This window comes from Syngnathus acus, chromosome 24, assembly GCF_901709675.1.
Source record: "Syngnathus acus chromosome 24, fSynAcu1.2, whole genome shotgun sequence".
NCBI classification, from domain to species: domain Eukaryota; kingdom Metazoa; phylum Chordata; class Actinopteri; order Syngnathiformes; family Syngnathidae; genus Syngnathus; species Syngnathus acus.
In genome coordinates this window covers 7,829,390-7,851,418 of record NC_051108.1, presented here as the reverse complement: position 1 = coordinate 7,851,418, position 22,029 = coordinate 7,829,390, and the positions used below count along the sequence as shown (strand labels likewise).

At 40.6% G+C, this 22,029-nt stretch overlaps 2 protein-coding genes across 4 annotated transcripts; both read right to left on the bottom strand.

The window, feature by feature from the left end:
- Window positions 1–684: 684 nt before the first annotated feature.
- On the bottom strand, window positions 685–19,432 carry ppp2r5a (protein phosphatase 2, regulatory subunit B', alpha isoform). Of its 3 annotated transcripts, none has more exons than XM_037244811.1 (14): window positions 19,423–19,432; window positions 12,960–13,948; window positions 7,889–8,085; window positions 6,898–6,999; window positions 6,604–6,696; window positions 5,328–5,458; window positions 4,793–4,852; window positions 4,539–4,647; window positions 4,329–4,382; window positions 4,097–4,147; window positions 3,902–4,021; window positions 3,582–3,709; window positions 3,249–3,350; window positions 685–3,094 (listed from the first exon to the last, which is right to left on the bottom strand). In XM_037244811.1, exons 2-14 carry the CDS (start codon window positions 13,105–13,107, stop codon window positions 2,938–2,940), a joined length of 1,452 nt encoding a protein of 483 aa, XP_037100706.1. In that variant the 5' UTR covers window positions 13,108–13,948; window positions 19,423–19,432; the 3' UTR covers window positions 685–2,937. The 3 variants fall into 3 exon arrangements, with proteins under 3 accessions (XP_037100706.1, XP_037100707.1, XP_037100705.1); XM_037244812.1 differs by lacking the exon at window positions 19,423–19,432 and adding an exon at window positions 11,993–12,047 and having other exon boundaries at window positions 12,960–13,063; XM_037244810.1 differs by lacking the exon at window positions 19,423–19,432 and having other exon boundaries at window positions 12,960–14,065.
- dtl (denticleless E3 ubiquitin protein ligase homolog (Drosophila)) lies at window positions 14,595–21,861 on the bottom strand. The gene is made up of 15 exons (XM_037244809.1): window positions 21,655–21,861; window positions 21,058–21,195; window positions 20,606–20,698; window positions 20,470–20,531; window positions 20,250–20,370; window positions 17,882–17,947; window positions 17,696–17,811; window positions 17,543–17,616; window positions 17,361–17,467; window positions 17,172–17,276; window positions 16,589–16,701; window positions 16,406–16,495; window positions 16,184–16,307; window positions 15,351–15,979; window positions 14,595–14,738 (listed from the first exon to the last, which is right to left on the bottom strand). The coding sequence occupies exons 1-15, from the start codon at window positions 21,704–21,706 to the stop codon at window positions 14,673–14,675; spliced, it is 1,956 nt and encodes a 651-aa protein (XP_037100704.1). The 5' UTR covers window positions 21,707–21,861; the 3' UTR covers window positions 14,595–14,672.
- Window positions 21,862–22,029: the final 168 nt, after the last annotated feature.

The window sequence follows — 22,029 nt, the reverse complement described above, 5'->3', positions numbered from 1 at the left end:
CAAGCAGGGAGGCAATGGGTCCCATTTTTATAGTCTTTGGTATGACCCGGCCAGGGTTTGAACCCACAACCTTCCAGTCTCAGGGCGGACACTCTACCACTAGGCCACTGAGCTGGTTAATGCAGGGGTGTCAAACTCATTTTTTTTCGCGGGCCGCATTGTAGTCATTGCTTCTTTCGGAGGGCCATTGTGACTGTCTACCCAAATAAATGTATGAGCACCTCATATTATACACAGTAAAAGCTACAAAACAAACTGACAAATAACTCATCTTCAAATCAGACGAGTAAAAATTGGTCAAATATTTAAAAAAAAAAAAGGTATTATTAAAGACAATTTGCAATTCAAGTAATGACACACGAATTTGATGCACAATTTGTTTTCGCGGGCCACATAAAATGATGTGGCGGGCCGTATCTGGCCCCCAGGCCTTGAGTTTGACATCTGTGCCATAATGTGATTGAATACGCTCCACTAATTTGCACACACGCACGTATATCATGCATAAACCAACTGTACAAATCAAACGCCAGAATACAAGTTTAAAAAATACATTTGTATTTCGAGGATAGCATTTAATAGAACAGTGGGCCAAATCGAGCACAGCATAGTAGGAATAATGTCACCGTCTTGTGACCACTATGGTGTACTACAACTGGTGGGAGCAAAAAGACAAGCGTGTTCTATGCTTGGAATAGAAAGATAGTGGACTTTATTTCATGAGGGAAATCTCAGAAAAATCCGAGATTACAAAACAGGTTCCATCCGTTTCCAGCGCAAACGAGTAAATTTAAACATCATAGATGTTGGAATGCTGTACCGTCAGAAAGGCAGCAGAGAAACCGAACGAAAATATTTGAAGTTAAAAATGACAGTTGAAGACCACCCATTCCTAACAACTACAAGGAAAAAAGTTTACTTATAGAGATAAGAGAATCAGGAAGAACAGGTAGTAAAGTTTCCTTCTCAAAACAACCAAGTGTTTATTTTCTTGTTTCACTACTTCATGATACATCTTGACGCGAGGAAATCTGGAAAATGTGTATTTCATGACCAGTTGTCGTTTATGCGCAATGACAACACTACAGTGACGTTTGAACAATTCCAGCAGTGAATTGAATCTTAATATATATGAAACGTGGTTTATGGGGTCAGAAGAGTATCTTTAAGGCCTTCCCTAAGCTTGCCAAAGGGGAGGTGGTCAGAAAGGAACTTTACATTTCACTACTAAAGTTGTCACCACATGACAAACTATCATCATCATCTGGACGTGACAGTAGAATAAAAACGTTCATCTCACAGGTAGAACCTGTATGTTATGTTACTGTACATTTACATTAATACTTTGAAACATTTATAACTGAACCAACAACGTCATATAATCAATAGGTCCCCTTTAAATATAGTGGCATTGTTTTTTAAATCACCTCCAAGCTAGCATACAAATTAGGGAAGCACTGATACCAATACCAGAATTGGTGCAGATTCCATATATCATTACTTGTACTTATAAAAAGGCTCTGATATTACAAAACCAATACCACTTCATCAGCCTGACAGTTGGTGGAGTCATGTCAGTGGTGTTGAAATACTTTAAGGTAAACACAGATGATAACATTACAGCCAACTGCAAATTATGCTCTGAAAAATGAATTTTGGATTCTAGTCAAGCTGTGATGGAGGCTGCCGTCACGCAGAGACAAAATTTCTCCAGCTTGTCTCCAAGACACAAATGTACTTGACGCAGCCTGGAAAAGTGGTATCGGTGCATCCCTAATAAAAATATAACCATTCGACTAATATACTGTACAATCATCAAGCCTACCTGGCAACCCAGCTTAGTCCATTTGTAAAATGGACTGCCAAAAAAATAAATTTTGGAAAAATATAGTACTGTATGCCTTATTTTCTCCTCTACATTTTTTTTTTTTTACAGAAATAACTCAAAGTAATTAAAAAAAATACTTTGCTTCCCTGCCTGTGTAGTTAGACATGACAGAAATACATCCTATGCTGAATATCTTTGCATAAAGACTGGAAACGGGAAAATGTGATTTAAAACAAAAACATTTTTTGGGCAAAGACTGTTTTTTAATTTGGTTCTAAAAAAAACGGATGCACTGTAAATTTGGTATTGGTTTCCAGGCTTTACACTAAGCTAACAGCTATTTGCAGTATATATTTGTCTATTTATATACTGAAAAACATGACAGCAGCGTCACAGTATCCCCCAACATGATCACGCAATTATCAATTCACCTCCTAACACTAATCCAGGCTAAAAAGTGGAAATTGAAAGTCCTGTGTCAATACTTCAGTGTAAATACTCGGAATAAAAGCTGCTGTGCTGCTCCCATGGTTTCGCCCAGATAAAAAAAAAAAATATTTACCTGAAATGTAAAACTAACTGTGAAGAACAATATTCAACTCCAAACACCCCTGCAAGATCCAGACATAGACACAATCAATTGGTATGTTTAGAATGATTGTTCCACCTCTATCATTGGAGGTTGTTTTGTGTACATTTCAGCAAGTCTCCCGGTGGGCGTGGTCCCGTCTGCCTCTTAACTGCACCCCCAAGGTCAGCAGCACACAAGTGTTGGCAGCGATGACAGTACAAAATAGACATCTTTGTTGAGAGATTCAGCTGGTGGCAGAAACAATCTGAGTCTTGCGGCAGAAACAATCTTGAGTTGCTGAATTCAAGTCATTTTTTTCTCTCCCCGCCGACGTGTACACGGAATACAATGAGAGCAGAAAAATCAACGATATAGTGCCGGTAATGTCAAATCTTTTTCCTTGAGGCGTCCAAAGTCACTCAATGTTTTCTAAAATTGCTGAGGTATCTCACCCCCACCCAACCCACTCCTCCCCATCTTTGTTCATCCTTTCCCGACAAACCTGGAAATGAAGTCAGTCCATTTAAGACAAAACTTCTCATTGGCTATCCTGGTTATTATTATTGCTATTCTTGTTGTTGTTCTGAACACTTAGGAGCTTGTGGCTGTTGTTCTGTTCTAGTGTACTGTTGCTGAGCCTCAGCTCATCCAGCTTCTTCCACAGCTCATCGCGCTCCTGCTCCTTCTTCTTTTCCCTGAACGTGGTCAAACCAGAACAATAAGCATTTCATGTTCGTTATCCAGCTATTTGAAATGAATGATGACACTAAACTAAAACTAAAATAATTTTCTCCCTAATACATGATGCGCGGAAAACAACGACGATGATGATTAGTGATTTGAACTCACCTTTGCCGGTCTGATTTATAGGAGGAGGTTAACTCATCAAAGAGTGTACAGTTCATCTCCATCAGTGTCTTCAGCACATTGTAGACCAGAGCTACGATAGTCCTAAAATGTACAATGTGGAGTCTGTGTCAATAACAACAACAGGAAAACTGGTACAGATTAATCAATAGGTGTCTGTTTCTAATACTTAGTTGCCATTATAATTGAAAGAACAACAATCACATGTAGACAAAAGCAGATTTTGTGTCTTGGTTTTCAAATGAGATGACAGCTCGTAAAAAGTGTCAACTGGAGTTATCTCTTCTTCGGCACCTTAATGTGAAAAGTACGTACGGATTCCAGTGCTCTTTGGAAATTCTGTACAGGCTACAGAACATGATGGGGAGAACCTTGTCGATGTTCTCCTCGATGAGGCTGAGAATGTACTCATTATTCCAGAAGTACAGCGCTCGCTCTGCTACCTGTTGGGATGGAGGGAAAAGAATCTGCAATGGTTTCAAGTTTCCATACAGGTGACTGAGAGCCATTTTGGTGGTTAACAAAAGGGGCTGACTATATCTTTTTTTCACCCCAAGACTAAAACTAAACATAAAAATGAACAGACTAAAAAAACGTGACAACATACATTTGTAATTAGCTAAATCATAACTTACTTGAAAATGTGGATTGGCCACACATCTGGCAATCTGCTTGAACAATGGCTCCTGGATTTTCTTGAACTGTGTAGGCTCAATGACATCCAAGATCTCCTCAATCTCACCCAGGAACATCACCTGTTGAGACACAACAAACATGAAGCCATAAGAAAATCAGCTGCGGTTGATGCGCATGGATTTTTATAAATGTACCTCTTTCTGGCTGCAGGTCTTGGGCCAAAACTTCAGCAAGCCTCGGATAACCTAAATATAACACGAGAATTCATTGGGGACTCCTTCAATGTGCAAAATGTATCTTTATCTCAGTTGAGTAGGTGGTTTTTAGCACAAACGGCAGAATTCTCTGCAGCGTGACTAATTTTAGCACCCTCGGATAGTGTGCGGAGTGGGAGGAATGTTTATTTATTTTATTTATTTATTTTACCGGTTCAGTTAGTGTCGGATCCTTTTCCAGGAACTGGACCACGCAGTATGCCAGCTGAAAGACAAGATAATTGATATCCCATGACAAGGATAAACCAGCATCAACAGGACGACTGTGCTCAAAATGATTCTTTTTTCTAGGTTATTGTGATTATGAATCAAGGCCACATTATAGCATAACCACTAGAGGGCGTTGTACAAACATTCTTACCTGAGCATGAAAGAGAGCCAGTCCCTTTGCTGTGTGTAATGGGATGAGCACCTTCATCAGGAACTGTTTGTGTTCTGCTTTCAAAGGCAGTGCAAACCCATTGATGATACTGCACACAAGAAACACAGTCATCATTATATATCCCTTCACTAAAAGCAATTACATAACCAGGAGTCGAGTTCAAATCAAAATAGACTAAAAATATTGCAGTCTAGAGATGTTTTTGAAAGTTAATTGTGTGACAATACACTCACCTTCCTAGAATTTCTAAGAGCTCAGCAACTCCATTGAAATGTTCAGTCTCATAGATAAACCTACAAACACAACAAGTAAAATGTTAATAGGATAAATACAACCACTTGGATTATGCTGAGCGACAAATACGCGATTTATCTCCTGTGTTCACCACACACTTTTGGTATGTACATACAACGCCTGACAACGATGGCACTATTTTTATCTGGCATAGCAGATGGCCCAAGTGGGCGCATCCATTTTGGCACCCTTGCCTTTTGGAAACGACATTAAGGGTCCCCTGTTTGAATCATCTAAATCCCATTGTCACGCAGCAACGGGGGCTGTAAAGAATGCACGCGTTGTCGGCAATGTTTGACGCCTCCATCTGCACTTTGTACTTATGACCGACGCGGGCATGAGTTAATAATGAATCTCCTTTCTTTCCCACACATAAAGTCCAATTAGGTTATATTTGGTGGCGTTTAGATTTTTTTTCAATTCTCCAAAGGACACGATCATTAGTAATAGAAACACAAAACATGTTTAACTCACCGCAAGAAGATGTTGTTGATCTGCTTCCTGATGAAGGCTCGTAACCCGAGGAACTTTCCATAAATCCGATGCAGGATGGTCTTCAGGAAGTCCCTCTCTCTTGGATCCTCGCTGTCAAACAGTTCTAGAAGCTAAGACGACAGAGGGGAAAAAATTCCATGAAAGTCGGAGTACTAATTCAGGTTTTGTTATGATATAGTTAAGGACTGTCAAACAAACTCACTTGGCAATGAACTAATAATGAAAGTTATTTCATTGGAGAAAGGTAACATTATGACTCGCACTAATTTGTGTAGGACTTGTACGAGCACCACATATGATAAAAGAGGAAGTGTGTGCAGACTGTAAAACAAATGCAATGGATGCACCCGCCGTGTCACATCTATTTGCGGCATTACATGCGATGAGTCATCATTACGAGGTATGGAGTTCAAAAGGAAATTCTGGGCTCAGCATCGGATGGCACCAATCTTCCAGTTAGCTTATATCACCAGCACCTCTGTGGTACGGGTGATAGGATATATTTAAGCCTGCACATGTTCTTTAGAAAATTGTCACTGTGCATGCAAGCTCGTTTGCACAATTTGCAGTCATACTAATTCATTGGAATTTCATCAAAACATTGTTGTTTTTTTTATAATATCGAGTCAAATTTCTTGACCAAGGAATGTGAGTGACCACGTGAGTGGCAAGAGACTTGATTAAAGCATTTAGGTATGAATACTTGAACATAATGAACCATTATTACGACGCCAAAGATTTCCGTACTATTCAAATGCACAATGACCATTTTAGCATACGACTTTTTAGAAAAGGTGCAATTTTCACTGCAGCGACATTAAACGTCTGCATATAGGAGGACTTAAATTGACCAAACTGCCGGACTGCTGTATTTCTTTTCCCACGTCACACTTGCCACCCAAACCTCCATCCAACCAGCCTGTCAATTTGCTCCCAACCGCAGCCCTCTCATCTCATCCTAAATAGCAAAACAACAGGCAGCTATTTAAAGCTCCCCACGACACGCTCTCATCATGGAAAATCAGTCCCGGCACCTCTGATGCAGCCAAGCCAACATTCCAGGCCCTTTGGTTCCTGCGGAGCTGTAGAGTGATGGACTCCTGTACACTAACTTCAGTGCATATGACTCATACTCGCAGAGACAAATTCCTTGCATGTTCTTACAGACTTGACCAACAATTTTATCAAGACCTTAATTATGAAACAGTGGACATGTGATATTTTTTTCAAAAGTAATTGCTGAAAAATTGCTTACCTGAAGTACAAACTTCTGATCAATGTAGCGTTTTGCAATACTGGGCTGGAAATCCGGATTCTCGAGGAAACGCAGAAGAAACTCGTAGACAAGCTGAAAGATTCAATTAAAAAAAATAGTTTACACTCTTGATTGATTTCTGCTAGTGGCATTTGCGACATTGTCAGTGCAGCGATAAAACACGCTTTGCATCAAAATGTATTTTAGGGAATTCCAGAACATCTCAGCACAGGCCCCTCCCAGCGGGATGCAGCTCTATGGAAATAAAAAGAAGCAACAAAATCATATCCTTACTTGGATATGTGGCCATGAAGCTTCTAAAGTGGGTTCATCCTCCTCCGGGTCAAAATCTGGGTTGTCGCTTGGAGCAAGTGTACGGAATATGTTTGTGCTGATCTGTGGAGAGGAATGATGCTGTTAATTAAACCTATACATAGGAATTAAAATGTCAAAAGTCGACAACACTGGAAGTTTTTTTTTTTTTATCATAATTTCTGTGAGCTAACTGGCAGTCATTTATGGGGGCCCAAAATTGACAAAAATCAAATACAAATAAAGTGAAAATAAAAGCAAATTAAAACAAATATATAACTTAAAAATACATTATATAAAGTGATAATGTTATCATATTTATATTTTTGCATTTATTTTTAAATTTTAGATGTTTTATTTCTTTGTACCTAATTTACTTGTATTATACATTTTTGTTGTTTTTATTTCTATAGAGTATATATGTTTTTAAATACAAGTTTCAATTATTTTCAAACATTTTTTATTAAGTTTTTATTTTCACTTTTATTTATTTTTTATTTGGGCAGTGTTCACACTCCAATAAACAAGAAAATATTATTGAAATGAGGGGGCGGTCCTAAGCTCCTCTTGGGTTGAACATGATAATATAACCAAACCTGTTTAAACACAAACCTTTCCAGCATTTCAGCTAGAATGGACATGGCACAATAGTAACATAAAGTATATCCCATATACAGCTGACATGACAAAACCTGTCTAGACAGTAGACACATGATCAGCCTCCATTTTGTAATCCCCGAGAGTGCATGCGATGTTTCCCACAGCATGGGGAGAAGATCGACACCTAATGGCTGCTAATACATACAAACCTCAACTCTATAGTAGATACTAAAAAAAATAAAAAAAATAAAGTAGTCTCCCAAATGACACAATTTGCTCATGTCGTGGCAGCAAATTGTGCTTCATGTTTTTTCAGGTTAAGGTTATTTAGCAGGCAGTGCATCCTGATTCCCCTTCTGCAAGCTATACTGACCATCGTGGTGATCTCAGGGTATGCAGATTCAACAAGCACTCCTCTGTTGGTGGACACATAGTCCACCAACTCATTCAGTGTGGCCCTCTTGATCTCCTTGCTCTTCAGGTCCGTCACAGAGTCCAGGAAGTCAAAGAGCATGCAGCACTGCTGGAGTTTCTGGGTGAAAAGTTCCTGCTGCTCAGTGGAGGGAGCGTCTGAAATCACACAAGGGAAAATGGAGAGAGTGCTCGCCACCACCAATATCAAATCACTAAATGAAGGAATACATGTTGTTCATACTTCTGAAGATAATGAGTCACAAAGAGGCAGTCTAGTCATTGTCAGCTTTGACTGTAAAGCCTTTTATGGATTAGACTGCGATTCTGTCCATGGTTATTAAAGCTGTCCAACCCTGCCAAGCTATTAACAGCATTTGGAGGCCACCCAGACAGGCACACTGCATGCTGATGTTATATTTGGGCACAGCGTAGGTAATCACTGTGGCCACAGGACAGCATCCTACTGAGAGTAGCATCGCTCTGACTTCAGTCACTTTGTGCAAGGTCAAAATCTCTAAGATGAGTTCAACACACTTAGCTGAGCATCTTACAACTAAGTATGGAGTTGCTTAAATGTGCCCTGTAAATGTTGCCATTCTCTCGTTTGGCACCCAAAAGTGTGATGCCATTGTGGTTGGGGCGTGCCTTGAGAAATAGTTGGGTTTCCACGCCGACACTCAAACTGCAGCTATATATGCATAAGGCAAAATGTCTTCTCACACAACCAGAACCAAACTAATATTGTGTATGAAGTGGTAGCATAATCATGGACTCAAGTGTTTCAGATCACAAAACAGTCAGAGCCCTGTTCAGGGGGGGGACATCAGCGGATGGTTTTGACATGCGACGAAGCACTTATGCAACTGTGAGGACACTAGAAAAGGTGAGGGGACCTAAATGTGCTTTTGCTACAAAACGGAAATGTATAACCACAAAAAAAATTAGCATAGCAGAACTGTTAACATTTGAGAGCGCCATTAAATATTTATACGTATGATTATCAATGATCATAAATAATTCTAAACCGGAAATTGTACAAGATGAACATTCCCTTTGTAACCTTAAGCCCAAGTTAACCTTTCACAAATACTCTGCATAATTTGCCATTATTCAATATTATGGTTACTCATAAAATGAAAGATTTAGCCTACTGTTTTTCTACAAACAATTAACACAAGCAACGGTCAAATTTGGATTAGACATACCCCACTTGAGTTTGAAATCCATGCTTGAAGTTGTGTCTCTTTATAGACTTGAGTCAAATTATTTTACCCCCAACAATGTGATACTATTTTTGCCTTGATGCATCAGAACGAAAACTGATTTCTTTTACACCCCAAAAACTAGCCATACTTAGCCCTGAATCTAAAATGATGTAGTCACACAAACAAAGCACATTTGGCAGCCTGCTTGATGTTTCCAAAGCATTTGCTTGCACATCCCCAAGTTGCACAAGTGCCATTGAAAACACAAAGACACTACATGATATCATAAGGACAAGCTATGCCTATGTAAATAAAGGATACAGTATATGCAATGTCTTAATAGACGATATGAGATTCATGTTCTTTATCAGGATACTTTTGACCTAATGTGTGCACGCCTGGTTCAATGATGGGCAACTGAACTCTTCGCTCCTCTTTTCATGACTCGGCATGTTTTGTATACAAGTCAGAACGTGTGAAGCGAAAGACAGAACTATTCATGAGAAAACACCAACGGCCACAAACCGGTCTGATGGTGAGACAAACTGCATTGTTTCTTTATGGCCACAATTCACTGTTGTAGATTTAAACGGAGAAGAGTGCACATAAAATGGATCCAAAAGCCAATAAGAATAATTTATTACGATTAAATATTGCAATCTGATATTCTTGCCATATTATGAGTTATTTTGTTTGAGTAATGTCCCTAGATACTGTACTACTATTGGGTGGAGTTGTGCAATTTATCAAATGTTTCTAGACGTCTAGTTTAATTGACACCTGTGACTTTATTACCAGGGATGAGAATGGCAAATGTGAAAAAGCACAGAAAAGTAGCGGGGGGTGGGGGGGTGGGTTTGGGGCTAATGCCCGCGAGAGTCACCGAGGCTAACGTTGCCCGGCCAGCTAGCCGGCCGCTCCCCCCATCATATAAAAACAATTTTTTTTTCAACGGATTTACACGATTCACGAAAATACTGTAGACGGAAAAAAACACGGAAATCTGCGGATCCGCGGAAAATTCTCATCCCTGTATTACTGAAATATGTCGGATATTAACAGAAGTACTGCAAGAGCTAATGCAGCTGGGTTATGCAACAATTTTCCATTTTAGCATCCAGTATTTCAGTAACCTCTTGCAGCAGAGGTCAACTCTCATGGGAAACAGATATTCAATACCCGGATGGTCCATTCGTAGCACAGTGGCTGTTGTTACAACACAGAGACATGTAGAAAAAAAAGAAAAAAAAGTTAATTATTTCCATCACTATCAATATCAATATACAACCTGAAAATACTTTTCGATTCTCCTCCTGTCAGTTGTTTTCAAAGGGTGAGTAGTTTTACAGTTGGATTTAGAAGTAATTTCATTTGCATTCTGAGTCGTGTTTGGAACACTAGTTTGTACAGTGAACATGGCCTAAGTAGTCAACATGATGGTAGAAACATTATTAACCAAAACAAAGATATTTTTATCATATTTAAAGAAACTTAAGTCCCCCATGTAAAAACTCCTTGACATTAATACCCGCCCTGTTGGTATCTATCAACATTTCATAGAATTAACCGAGCAGAGTGACAACAAAAACAAAGTGAGCATGCTGGTCTGGTGACCTCTGAACAAACGCTTTTTTTGTCTTGCACCAAGATGACAATGGCGGTGACATAACATTCTATTTCGTGGCATGTTTTAAGGCTTTCCAACAATGCTTGGGTCATTCTAGGGTTGAGCAGAAATCTTGGTCAAATTTATATTTTTCACAAGCGATACAAATGTACAGGTTTTTTCTTTTTTTCTTTTTTTTAATTCAGCACCAATGTCTTTCGAAAGCTAAGTGAAACCCACCAATGGTCATCAAAGAATTGGTGTACCGATTTGGTGGAATGTTTGCAGTTGTAGCAGTTGCTAAAATAATCTTCCTCACGTGTACAGTGTACACATTGAAAGCGTGCTGCTACAGTCGCTGTTTAAAGCAGGTTAAAGTGTCACTCAGACAAAGACCAGGAGTCGTTGAATGGGAGGGTAGATGCCCACGTTTTCAATGATAGAATTATCAAAAGCAATACTAAACAATTCTAATGTTGCATAAATCGCACCGGATGACAGGGCGGCAGCACAGTCTCGCTGTGATTTGCTTCCGTGTGCACATGACTTCAAAATTAGTATAACTAAGAGAGAAACCTGGCAAGCTAGGTCTCAAACACATTCCTGTGGCAGTCTTAACTGATAGAGCTTAACACATCGTGATCTGGCTTCACATAATCCTAACAGCCTCATGAGGGCAACTTGACACCGCTCCTTTCAAGCTGCAGGCACTTGTTTTTGGGGAGCCTGGAGCTACAAAGAAGATGAAAACCAAGTTCTTCTGAACAGGCACCGGAGTAGACGTGTGCCTCGTCCTTGACATTTAAGTATTGTTCAAAAGCCCCACTTTATATTGCTACTATAACGAAACAGTGAAGAAGTCAAGCTCAAATGTCAGCTGCCTTAATTAGGATTAGAGGAAAACAAAAGTGTAGTAATTGATTAAAGCGCACAGAATATGTAATACGCTGAGACTTACTATGAATGTATTTCAACTACAGAGGACACCTAGATGAAATATGCTGATAACCCATTCCAACTCCTAGAACTGTCGTCCAGTGTGCTGGGTTCTGCATTTCATCATATTAATCAATACATTCTGGTGCACGTTTGGCAAAAACAAAAATAATATTAAGCTAAATTACGAAGGCTGTATTTTGAATAGAAACCTTTTTCCTGGTCTGCTCTCGAGGCTTTAGGTTGTCACGGCAACGATGGTCTCTGAGTGACTCATGTTTTAGGTGTCTATCACACAACGGGGAGCTCTACATACCCCAACCGCAGGAGGCCTGAAGCATCTTCATAGTCCACCATTCAGGACCCAAAACCTGCCGTTACAATAGTAACATAGCTGTGCATGTAACAATAAACGAGTGGCAACATTATAGATATACGATTTTAAACCCGACAAAATATCCAACCCAACAGCACCATCAACGTTACACTTTATGCTCCGCTGACCAACCCATACTGTCACTTTTCATTTGTTACTTGCTCACCGTCATACACGAAAGTGCCCTTAGAGCATGGTGGCACACCAACAAACCGCGAGCCATGAGCAGTACATGAGCATTTGATCCGGACAGGCATGTAATTCAAGAACGGTACAGAAAATGGAGGGATGGATCTATAATACACAAGACAAAAAACTGAAATGTCAAATAGGAGAACAATTCCTTACCCATCAATGGCAAGGTGGCTTCAGAGAGCAGTTTTTGCAAATACAGAGCTGCATTGAAGTGACCTGACTTGGCATTATCCAATTCCAATTGTATGAAGGGAATTCTTTACTACAAAAAAAGAATGCATTCACCGGTGATCTATTCCAGTGAAATAGCACCAGGCACAAAAACTAAATGCTCTTCCACTTCATGGCAAGAGGTACAATTAACCAAACCTAATTGCTATTTTTCATTGGAAAGGTGTGCCTTGTGCATTTTCCTAATGTAAAATATGTGCCTTGGCTCAATAAATATCAGGAAACACTGCATGACATAGCTAGAACTGACAAAGCCAAAGCAACAGGTGGCCCTTGTCTTCTTTTAGAAGGCTTGCCATCTTGAATCAGTGTTTATGCAAACTCACTTCAAAGTTCACGTTCAGTTCCACACACTTGGTTGAATATAGAGGGTGGAAGTGTGATCAAGGTGTGATTCCGGGCAAGTGGGCATAGCATGTGTCACAGGGATGGCCTATTTTAAACACCCACCAGACCTCCATCCTCCTCATCATCCTCTTACCTTTGAGCTGAGGCAGCGGTGAAAGCTCCACCGGGGCGATCTGAGTCCTGTACTGAGACGAGCTGGGAGATTTTCTCTGTTTCTGGGCCTTCCTCACCGACTTTCTCGTAAATCCGTCCACTTTCTCGGCTGCAGAGATGGCCGACATTTTGATGCGCAGCCCGAGGACGATCCGCCGTGGCGCTCCTCGTCAGATTTGCAAAAACAAGGTTTTCTCCTCACTGTGTTTCCGCCCCCGGAGCGTTCGCATCCGCAAAAAAATGTGGAGCAACCTGCACAACTTGACGCTCGCCACCTGTCAAAAACCTGCGACGTTACTCAGCGTGATCCGACATTGCATGTCGGAGGAGGCTGCATCTTATCTATGCCTTGCTGTTTTATGGGGACGATCTTCAACAAGCAAAGCAAAATAGCCAAAGTACAACTCGACATAGCCTCTGGGAACAAACAAGTCACTCGCCTGTACGAAGAAAAAACATCCGTGGACTTTCTTCAACACTGTTTTGCTTAAATGCTTATAAAATATAGACGTGTATCCCGCAAATCTAATTGCGATACCGCGATGAAGTTGTCGATGTGTGAATGTACGCAGCTGGCTAACCACAGTACTGTACTGTGCGCTGGTAGCTAACACCTACCTAGCACGACTAGCTTGCTAGCATAGCTGACTTTAGACGGATACAGTAGGACAGATTGTTCCACCATCGCGATCAGAGGCGAAAAGGGTAGTAGCTCCGTATAAAGCTGTGATGCTCTTTGCATAAGGAAGTAAAACAATCAAAATTAATATATTTAAGAAAAATCCGTGTACACAGGCCGCTTTTGCATGCTGGTTGCAGGCGGAGTATTTTCACTCGCGGTCGATGAAGTTCAAATTCCCTCTATCCTCTACGCCTTAAACACTTAAAAGTTAGCCGCGTGCCTCAGCGTGTCACACGATGCTAATTATGTCCCCTATGAAAACGACGATTACAATTCGGCACCATCCGCTAAAACAAATATTTTCTTCGATGTGTCTAAATAACCAAACCTCTGCAGCGAGTCGGCATTCATAAACAACCCCAGCAGCACCACCGCTGTGTGGTTGTGTTACGACCTAGACAGTTAGACTGCATCGCATGACGGGTTTTTGATTGACGTTCCCAGGGAGCAATCACTGAAGAGATTGTACAAAACAGGAAGGTTTTTAACCAATAAAATTGTATTATGAGCGGGCCTTAACACGTGTCACGTGAAAACAAATACAGTAAAGGTACAGCAGTTTCTGTAGTAGATAGACATGAAAATCAAGCCCAGAACGCCATTTATAGTTTTGAAATATTTTCATTTTAATAAAAATCTGTCCATTCAACAGGGTGTCACAAATAACCACCTGCTATTTTGTACATATTAACAACTGGAGCATAAAAACAGAAATGGTGAGCAGAAATTAGTTATGTACTTGATAAGCTAAACATGTTCATAGTAGGGCTCCAAGATTAACTGAATAATTACTACGTTAACTTATGTGCTTAATGAGACAATTTATCTGGATCTTAAAAGTTTTTGCATCAACAACCAGATAAAATGGAAAGAGTTGTGTCAAATGCGGCTCCTAAGTGTAGCATGGAAGAGTAAAACAATTACTCAGAATTATTTTTTCATTACACACCTGTCAGTCAGTGACTGCACAGCGTCAAAAATGTTGAGGCACTACTCATGGATGCTGATGGGTCAGTCTGTGCCTCTCCTCATGAAATAGGAGGAGATTTTTTTCATGTTCCGCGGTGAGTTCAAAGTCTGAAAAAGAGAAATTAGAGAAAAGATTTAACTGCAGGTTTTATTTCAGTGACATCTTGCATCATGGTCTGCGAATTTCTTTTCAATTCATAACAACTCTCAATGAAGTTGCAAGAGAGCTGAGCGTGATTTTCTTGACTGGCAACATATTCAGAATGCCTGAATCATGATAGCTGCCGTACAGAGCAGGAAGAAAAAATAAAAAAAAACTTTTTGTGTCTTGTGAGGTGCAAGTTAAACTACTTGTGTCATGCAAGGGTGTAGTTTGTACGTCTATAATGGGAGTCTGGTGTGAACCCTGGACCTTTCTATACAAACCCAGACTTAATATCCTATTTGGACTAACGCTTGTAATTTATTCCGTGCCATTTTGCAGGGATTTAGTAATTGCAAGCATCCAGGAATAGCACAGACCTATCATGTGCATTTTAATGCATTCCTTGTGACTCAGTCAACCCAAATCCTTCTTGTTAAACATGCAAGTCAATGAGAAATATTAATATGTTAGATCATAGAATAGAAAAGAACAATTTAAAAATAATAATAATAAAGCTAAAATATTTGCACCCAGGGACAACAAGACATTTGGTCGGAATTGCTCAAAATACTTACTGGTGATGCTGGCGTCTTGCCCTCTTGTTTCTTTGCAGCACTGGGGCTTCGAGGGCTACGAGAGTTTCCTCTCATCTTTTGGCCCATTGCTGACAGCCAGTCTGTCACCCCAGGGCAGTAGTTTTCCTTTCCAGACTGTATTGATGACTCTCGGCCTTCGTCAATATGATTGTCTGTGTGTGGCAGATCCCCTTGAGCTGGGCGGGCGATGCCAGACTGGCCCTTGCACCTTTTGGCAACAGGGTAGAGTTCGGAGACACACTCGCTCAGCTTTGTGCCCTCACATTCATCAGTTGAGCCGTTGACAGTCTCCAGCCTACGTTTGGCTCGCGGTACCAAAGGAGAAGTGCAATTCGTTGGGCTCTGAGGACACGGACTCAGAACTTTACACAGTAGAGGGCTCTTTTGGCTTGGAGATCCTTGACTGGGGGAGAGCCAGGACTTAATGGAAGTTCTCTGATAATTAGCAGCTTTGGCTTGCCGAGAATGGACAGGTGAGGTGGTGCTGGAGGAGAGCGGTAAGGCGGCACCACTGGGAGCACAGGAGGCGAGGCACGGAGAGGCCAGGCCTCCAATGCTCTCAACCATCTGCTCCTTAGCAGGTGTTATCTCAGTGGGATTCGAAAGTTCTAAAAACACAGATCAAATGAAGATTCAGCAAACAATATGAGATAGTGTTTATTTTATTTTTTTATGACAAAGCACAACATAATGACGTCAGAAAAAAACAAACATTATAGGTGTGCCAATAGAGTGAGCTATAAAACAATTAAGGATGGATAGTAATCGGTCTGAATAGTAATTTATCAGCTATTTACAAAAATTGTCCTTACTGCGTGGACTTTTTGGACGTGCCCAGCCAACAAGATTGGCCTCTCCCACTGATGACTGTTCTCCACCCATTTCACGACGTAGGCGCCAGATGCGCACAGTGTGGTCATCGGAGCAGGAAGCGATCTGCCATTAGAGAAGAGAATTAAAAAATATATATAAACAAAGAAGAAATCAATCTTTCTACCTGCTTTGCTTGAATGCTTTCAAGACCATCATCTCACCTTAGTGAAGTCTGTTGGGCACCATGCAACAGATGTCACTTCCTCACTATGGCCTAGAAGAGTTATGGGAGGCTGCGTAGGATCAGAGATCTGAAATGGAAAATTATGTACAGGTGTTCTGATCATTTGGATTCATGGCAAATAAATAAGCGTTTACTTTTTTTTAACGAAATTATGATGTACCTTCCATATGTATGTGTGGTTATCACTTGAGCCACTGGCCAAGAACTGGTTATTTGGACTAATTGTGGATTTGATGTAAAAAGATGAGTTTTGGTGGCCACTGAACACAGCCTCTGTGGGGGAAAAAACTGAAATGAGTAACAAAAACATGACTGTGGGCCAAAATTATTGAGTAACTTTTGCAGGGACTGTTTGAGTAAGTATCATTTTTAAACTGTGCAGGTGTTGTAATGAATTTCATAATAGGTCAGTCTTGCAAACCGACCCTGTCGACATCACGACTACGATAAGACTAATGTGAAACCTCTCGAATCAAATATCACAGAAGTTGTACATGTCAGTATTTGGACAACTTTTTGAGAAAATATAGAATGTTTCTTAAGTCAAACAAAACCTGTGAGTTTAAATTGAGACTCCTTATTACATGTTTTTACTGTTGAAAATGTTGCCCTCTGTGTAGTTATTAAAGGTTATCTTACTGTACTCCTTTTAGTTTATAGCTCCATCTAGTGACGAGAACTGGTTAAAAATTACACTGGAAGTCCCGTTTTGTTAATCGATATAAGTATAGTTTTTGGTTTACCTGGTGTAGTTTTGATTCCACTGACATTGAACATGTAAATGTTGTCATCAGTGCAGTTGCACATGACATTAGACCTCGTGGAGTCCAGGACAAGACCAGAATACCCTAGAATACAAGAATAACGTGTCACTTTTGCCTGTCATTTGAATACAAGTTCATGTGAGGAAGAGTCCAAAGTGCAGAACTAACCGAGACGCATACGCATAGAAGAGCCGGGATACGGGTACGTCTGCAGGGCTACAGGTTGGTGATGGTGCGCGGTGTAGTTTTTCCTCAGGTCCCACATCTTCACAAACCTTTTAAGGTCAAAAACAAACATGATTAACCTGATAATCAAAGTTCAACATAAAATACGAGGAGGTGCGTCTAACCCATCAACTGCCCCCGAGGAGATGAGAGTGTGCTGATCTTGAAATAACACCACAGTGACACTCTGCTGGGTGTCCTGCAAAACATGGGATGGTCAGAATTGCTGCAACACAAGGCTCCATTTGCTTGAACATTTTTACGTCAAGGAAACTCACCACACTGGGAGCCATGCCACGAACACTGAGTCGTCTTTTCTTTGTTTTCGATGGGGGGTTTGTCTCTGCTTTGTTATGAGCACCCTGGATTTGTTTCACTGGTTTGTAGAAACCATCTATGAAGAATACAAATTGTAATAAGTTCAATCTGTTAAAGTATGATGAAAAATAAATGTAAGTTTGTACCTTTTTTGCTGCATCTGGTATCCCACACCAAAATATTTCCGTCTCTTGCGCCAGTACAGAATACAGCTGTGAGAAGACGAACAACATTAATATAATAGGAAAATATTTATTTTTGCAAACATAGTTGTTATATGTCCATCTATTTTCTCTAATACTTCACTAGTAATACAGATGATCTGAAGCCTATCCTATCTCACTCGGGCGAAGGGCAGATTTAAATTTAGTGGCTCGTGGCTACACTCAAATTCACACCTAAGAACAATTTAAAATATTTACCGTATTTTTCGGACTAAAAGTCGGTCCGTAGTACAAGTCACATCAGCCATAAAATGCACAATAAAGAGGAAAAAAACATATATAAGTCGCACCGTAGTGTCAAATTTATTTGACAAAATCCAACACCAAGAACAGACATGAACCAGCAACAACAGGCTAAACGATACGGTATGCTAACGTGACATAAACACAAACGAGGAGCTGAGGCCTAATGTAACATTATAACAGTTATTCAAATAACTATAACATAAATAACACGTTTATCAAACCATCTGTCACTCCAAATCATTAAATCCATTGATCGAATTTGTCGTCCTTGCTGTAAACTCGTCGTCAGTTGCAGTTCAAATTATTCCACAGGCCCATATATAACAATATATCAACTATACAGTCAAACCTCGGTTTTTGACCACAATCCGTTCCTGAAGGCGGTTCGAGAAGTGAATCAGTCGAATTCCGAATCTATTTTTCCCGATACAAATAATGGAAAAAAAATTAATCCGTTCCAAGACAAAAACAAACGCCGTTTTTAAGCATTTTTTCATTTGCGCATTTTTGTCCGATCGCACAACTGCAGCGCACAGCCGAACGCGCAACCGTAGCGTGCCGTCGACCGCGCAACTGCACCGCGCTGGTCGCATTATTGTGACAGAGCCGTCGCTGAAATTTAGAAAATATTTTTAAAGTCCTGATGTACTTTCCAAAATTTAAGTGGACCTCAGTGCGCAGGGAGCTTAATTTGGTCCGATCGCGCAACCGCAGCGCGCCGGGCACTCACTGTCGCATTGCTTTAAGAGCGTCTTTGTGTTTTAGGCTGGCTTTACTGCTCCCACTTGCTTTCTTTGGAAGCATGATTAGGGGTTAATACAATCCTCAAAGTAACGAAAATACAATAACGAACGGAGTCAGTCGGCATCCGGGCCGCGCGGTCGGGTTTTCTCGGGTCCTCCCGGCTCATCTCGCGAGGTTCGACCTCCGAAATTTGTTCGACAACCAAAGAAATCTTGAATTTTTCGTTCGAATTCCGATTTGTTCGAGAACCGGGACGCTCGAAAACTGAGGTTTGACTGTATATCAAATAACAATAATAAAAACAACAATCGAACCATCCGTGTCACTCCAAATCATTAAATCCATTGGAATCTTCGTCTTATGTCACTTAAAAAAAACAAAAAACAAACACAGCTGTTGACGCCGGAACTACGTGCGCCGCTGACGTTAGACTAAATATATCAAATAAATGTAATATAAACAACAATTTTAACGAACCATCCGTGTCATTCCTAATCATTAAATCCATTGGAATATTCATCCTCTGTGTCAATTAGAAAAGAAACCAAAAAAAAAACAGCTGTTGAATCCGGACCTACGTGTGCCGCTGACGTCAGCCTCGTCGTCAGTTGCGGCTCCAACTATTCCACAGATCTACGTATATAACTATATAGTAGCGTTACCAAAGTACCAGGCAAGACGTGGGTTTGGTAACCGGCTCTTTATTTCACAAAACAAGAGTTCAACAAGCAAGCGCTTGTGTGCTCTCCAAGCAAGCGCCCTGGATCGTTCTTCCTCTTCACGGCCTCGCTAGACAATCGGAAACTACTGAAGTCTAACAACATACACGTTGCTACTCTTAATAAACTATATGTCAAATAACTATAACATAAATAACAAGTTTATCGAACCATCTGTGTCTCTCCAAATTATTAAATCTCCTGACTCCGGAAGTCAGTGAATGGAACTCATTGTCAGTGAGGCTCCAATTATTCCACAGCCATAGTGCACCCTCATGCGGTTTAAAATGAAAATAACATGTGAAGTGATCAACTATACTAGTAAGTAAGTAATGTGTTAATGATTAAGTAAAAATTTGTGAATAATTTCACATATAAGTCGCTCCTGAGTATAAGTCGCCCCCCCCCCCCCCACCTAAACTATGAGAAAAAAAAAACTTGATTTATAGTCCGTAAAATATGGTAATTAACCTACAACAGTTATTTAGAAAACAACCTCCAACCTCAAAACTGTGGGACGGCTGTGCTAACCACTCATTCACTCTGCACCATGCTGCTTTTTGAAAACGAAGAAATCACACCTTTGTCCTCTGAAGTGAATGCAACAGATTTGAGGCTGCAAAGGTGGCCTCTGAAGCCACCTAACAGTTCGCCTGACTTCACGTCCCACAACCTGGCCATCTGGTCGCCTGCAGCAGTCACCTAAGGTGGATGCATGATAATAAAAAAATTAGTAAACTAAAGCTTTGTGTGCAATGTTTATACGTACATTGCTAGGTAGGGGATGGCATTACATCTTACCAATTGAGACTCCCCAGGCACCCATGCTATGTCAAAGACAGCATTCTCGTGAGCCAGCCATTCTGCAAGTATACACACACTTAAATTATTCTATTCCAAAAGGATGTGAGGCTGCAGAAAATGTGTCATGCTGCACCTTTAAGAAGTCGGTCTCCTCGCCCCTCAGTGTTGTAAATCCTAACAATGCCTTCTTCATTTGCCACAGCCAGAACATCCTGAATCTCCCTCGCTGTAAGAACATGAATACAGCTTGGTGTCAAACGGCAAGTGATCAGAGGCGTAGCCAAGCCGGGGCGGCGCCCCGGTTAGGACTCCCTGCGCCCCGGTTGAAAAAAATCGAGCTTTTTCGATTCTTCATTTTCATGCCGTTTTTTTCTTTCGGTCTTGCGCAAATGTGCTTGCGCTATTCTATGTGCGCGATGTTATCCATTCACCGTTTGCCTCCCGGACCCGGATGTTGTTTTAGCGATCAGCGAACGGCGTGGGTGATGTTAGATTTTTTTTCCTGTGGGCGTGCGCCCCTACTGGAAAAATTCCTGGCTACGCCTCTGCAAGTGATCATCTGATGATAAATATCAAGTGCTTTACCAGAGGAGAAGGATAGTCCAAATGGGGGCACTGAATCACCAAGGCTGCCATAGGAGATATGTTCATCATTGCGAACACACTGGTAGCCTTCCAGGAGGGAGCTCAGGGGATACATGGTCCGGGTTTGAGTAGGTAATGCTGGACAGATTAATGCATAAAAACATAATTTAAAAGATCTTACGTTTTGAGTCAATGTGACAACTGCTATGGTCAATGGCAGTGGTAAATGTAAATCACGTTTGGAACTCAATGTGTAACAAGTCAATTACTAGAGCAACAATTCAATGAAAATACCTCAATGATGTATTACGTCAGAATTTATAACAAATTAAAGAATTCATCTATCTAATCAAATGTCAATTGTACATTGATCAAGTCAGCTACTAACCAAGACAAAACACAACCTCAGACAAGTAGATCACCAATTTTAAACGGCAATGATAGTAAATTCAGTGAAACCCAACATAACAAAACAACTTGGGTTGTGCGAATTTTAAAGTAGTAGTATTATAGCACACATATATTTATAACCAAAGTATCATAGCTTCCGTTAAACAGAACGAATTGTTCTTTTGAAAAACGCATATTCTGTCTTACCATTCTGCCGTTGTCTGCCTAGACGATTTTCAATAATTGAACGAAAAAGCATCCCTATGTTTCAGTTGGAACCGATCTGATAATTCCAACATATATTTATGTGTATTTCTTATTCCTCTTATCTAGTAGCAGTACGCTGTGTTGATGTGGCTTTTCTTTCCCGCGAACCGATCGTCTGAACGCAGTGACTGAATTCCGCGCTAAACCAGCATTCCGAACAACCATTGGTTCATACAGCCACTTCCGCTCCGGGGTAACTTTCACTTCCGCTTTCTTTGCGCCACTTGACGTAACACACACACACACACACACACATTTACGACTTCGATATTTGAAAATATGAACATGAATCGTTCTAGTTTAAGTATAAGACAA

What these genes read in the sequence shown, in the direction of transcription:
- dtl (XM_037244809.1), bottom strand. Translation starts at nt 21,706, where the DNA reads ATGCTTTTTCGTTCAATTATTGAAAATCGTCTAGGCAGACAACGGCAG. An exon ending in TGCCTGGGGAGTCTCAATTG is followed by an intron (nt 20,371 to 20,469) that starts GTAAGATGTAAT and finishes CATCCACCTTAG; the next exon opens with GTGACTGCTGCAGGCGACCA. An exon ending in TGGAATCAAAACTACACCAG is followed by an intron (nt 16,702 to 17,171) that starts GTAAACCAAAAA and finishes TTTCCCCCACAG; the next exon opens with AGGCTGTGTTCAGTGGCCAC.
- ppp2r5a (XM_037244811.1), bottom strand. Translation starts at nt 13,107, where the DNA reads ATGTCGGCCATCTCTGCAGCCGAGAAAGTGGACGGATTTACGAGAAAG. An exon ending in ATCAACAACATCTTCTTGCG is followed by an intron (nt 4,853 to 5,327) that starts GTGAGTTAAACA and finishes TTGTGTTTGTAG; the next exon opens with GTTTATCTATGAGACTGAAC. An exon ending in TGGCTCTCTTTCATGCTCAG is followed by an intron (nt 4,383 to 4,538) that starts GTAAGAATGTTT and finishes CTTGTCTTTCAG; the next exon opens with CTGGCATACTGCGTGGTCCA.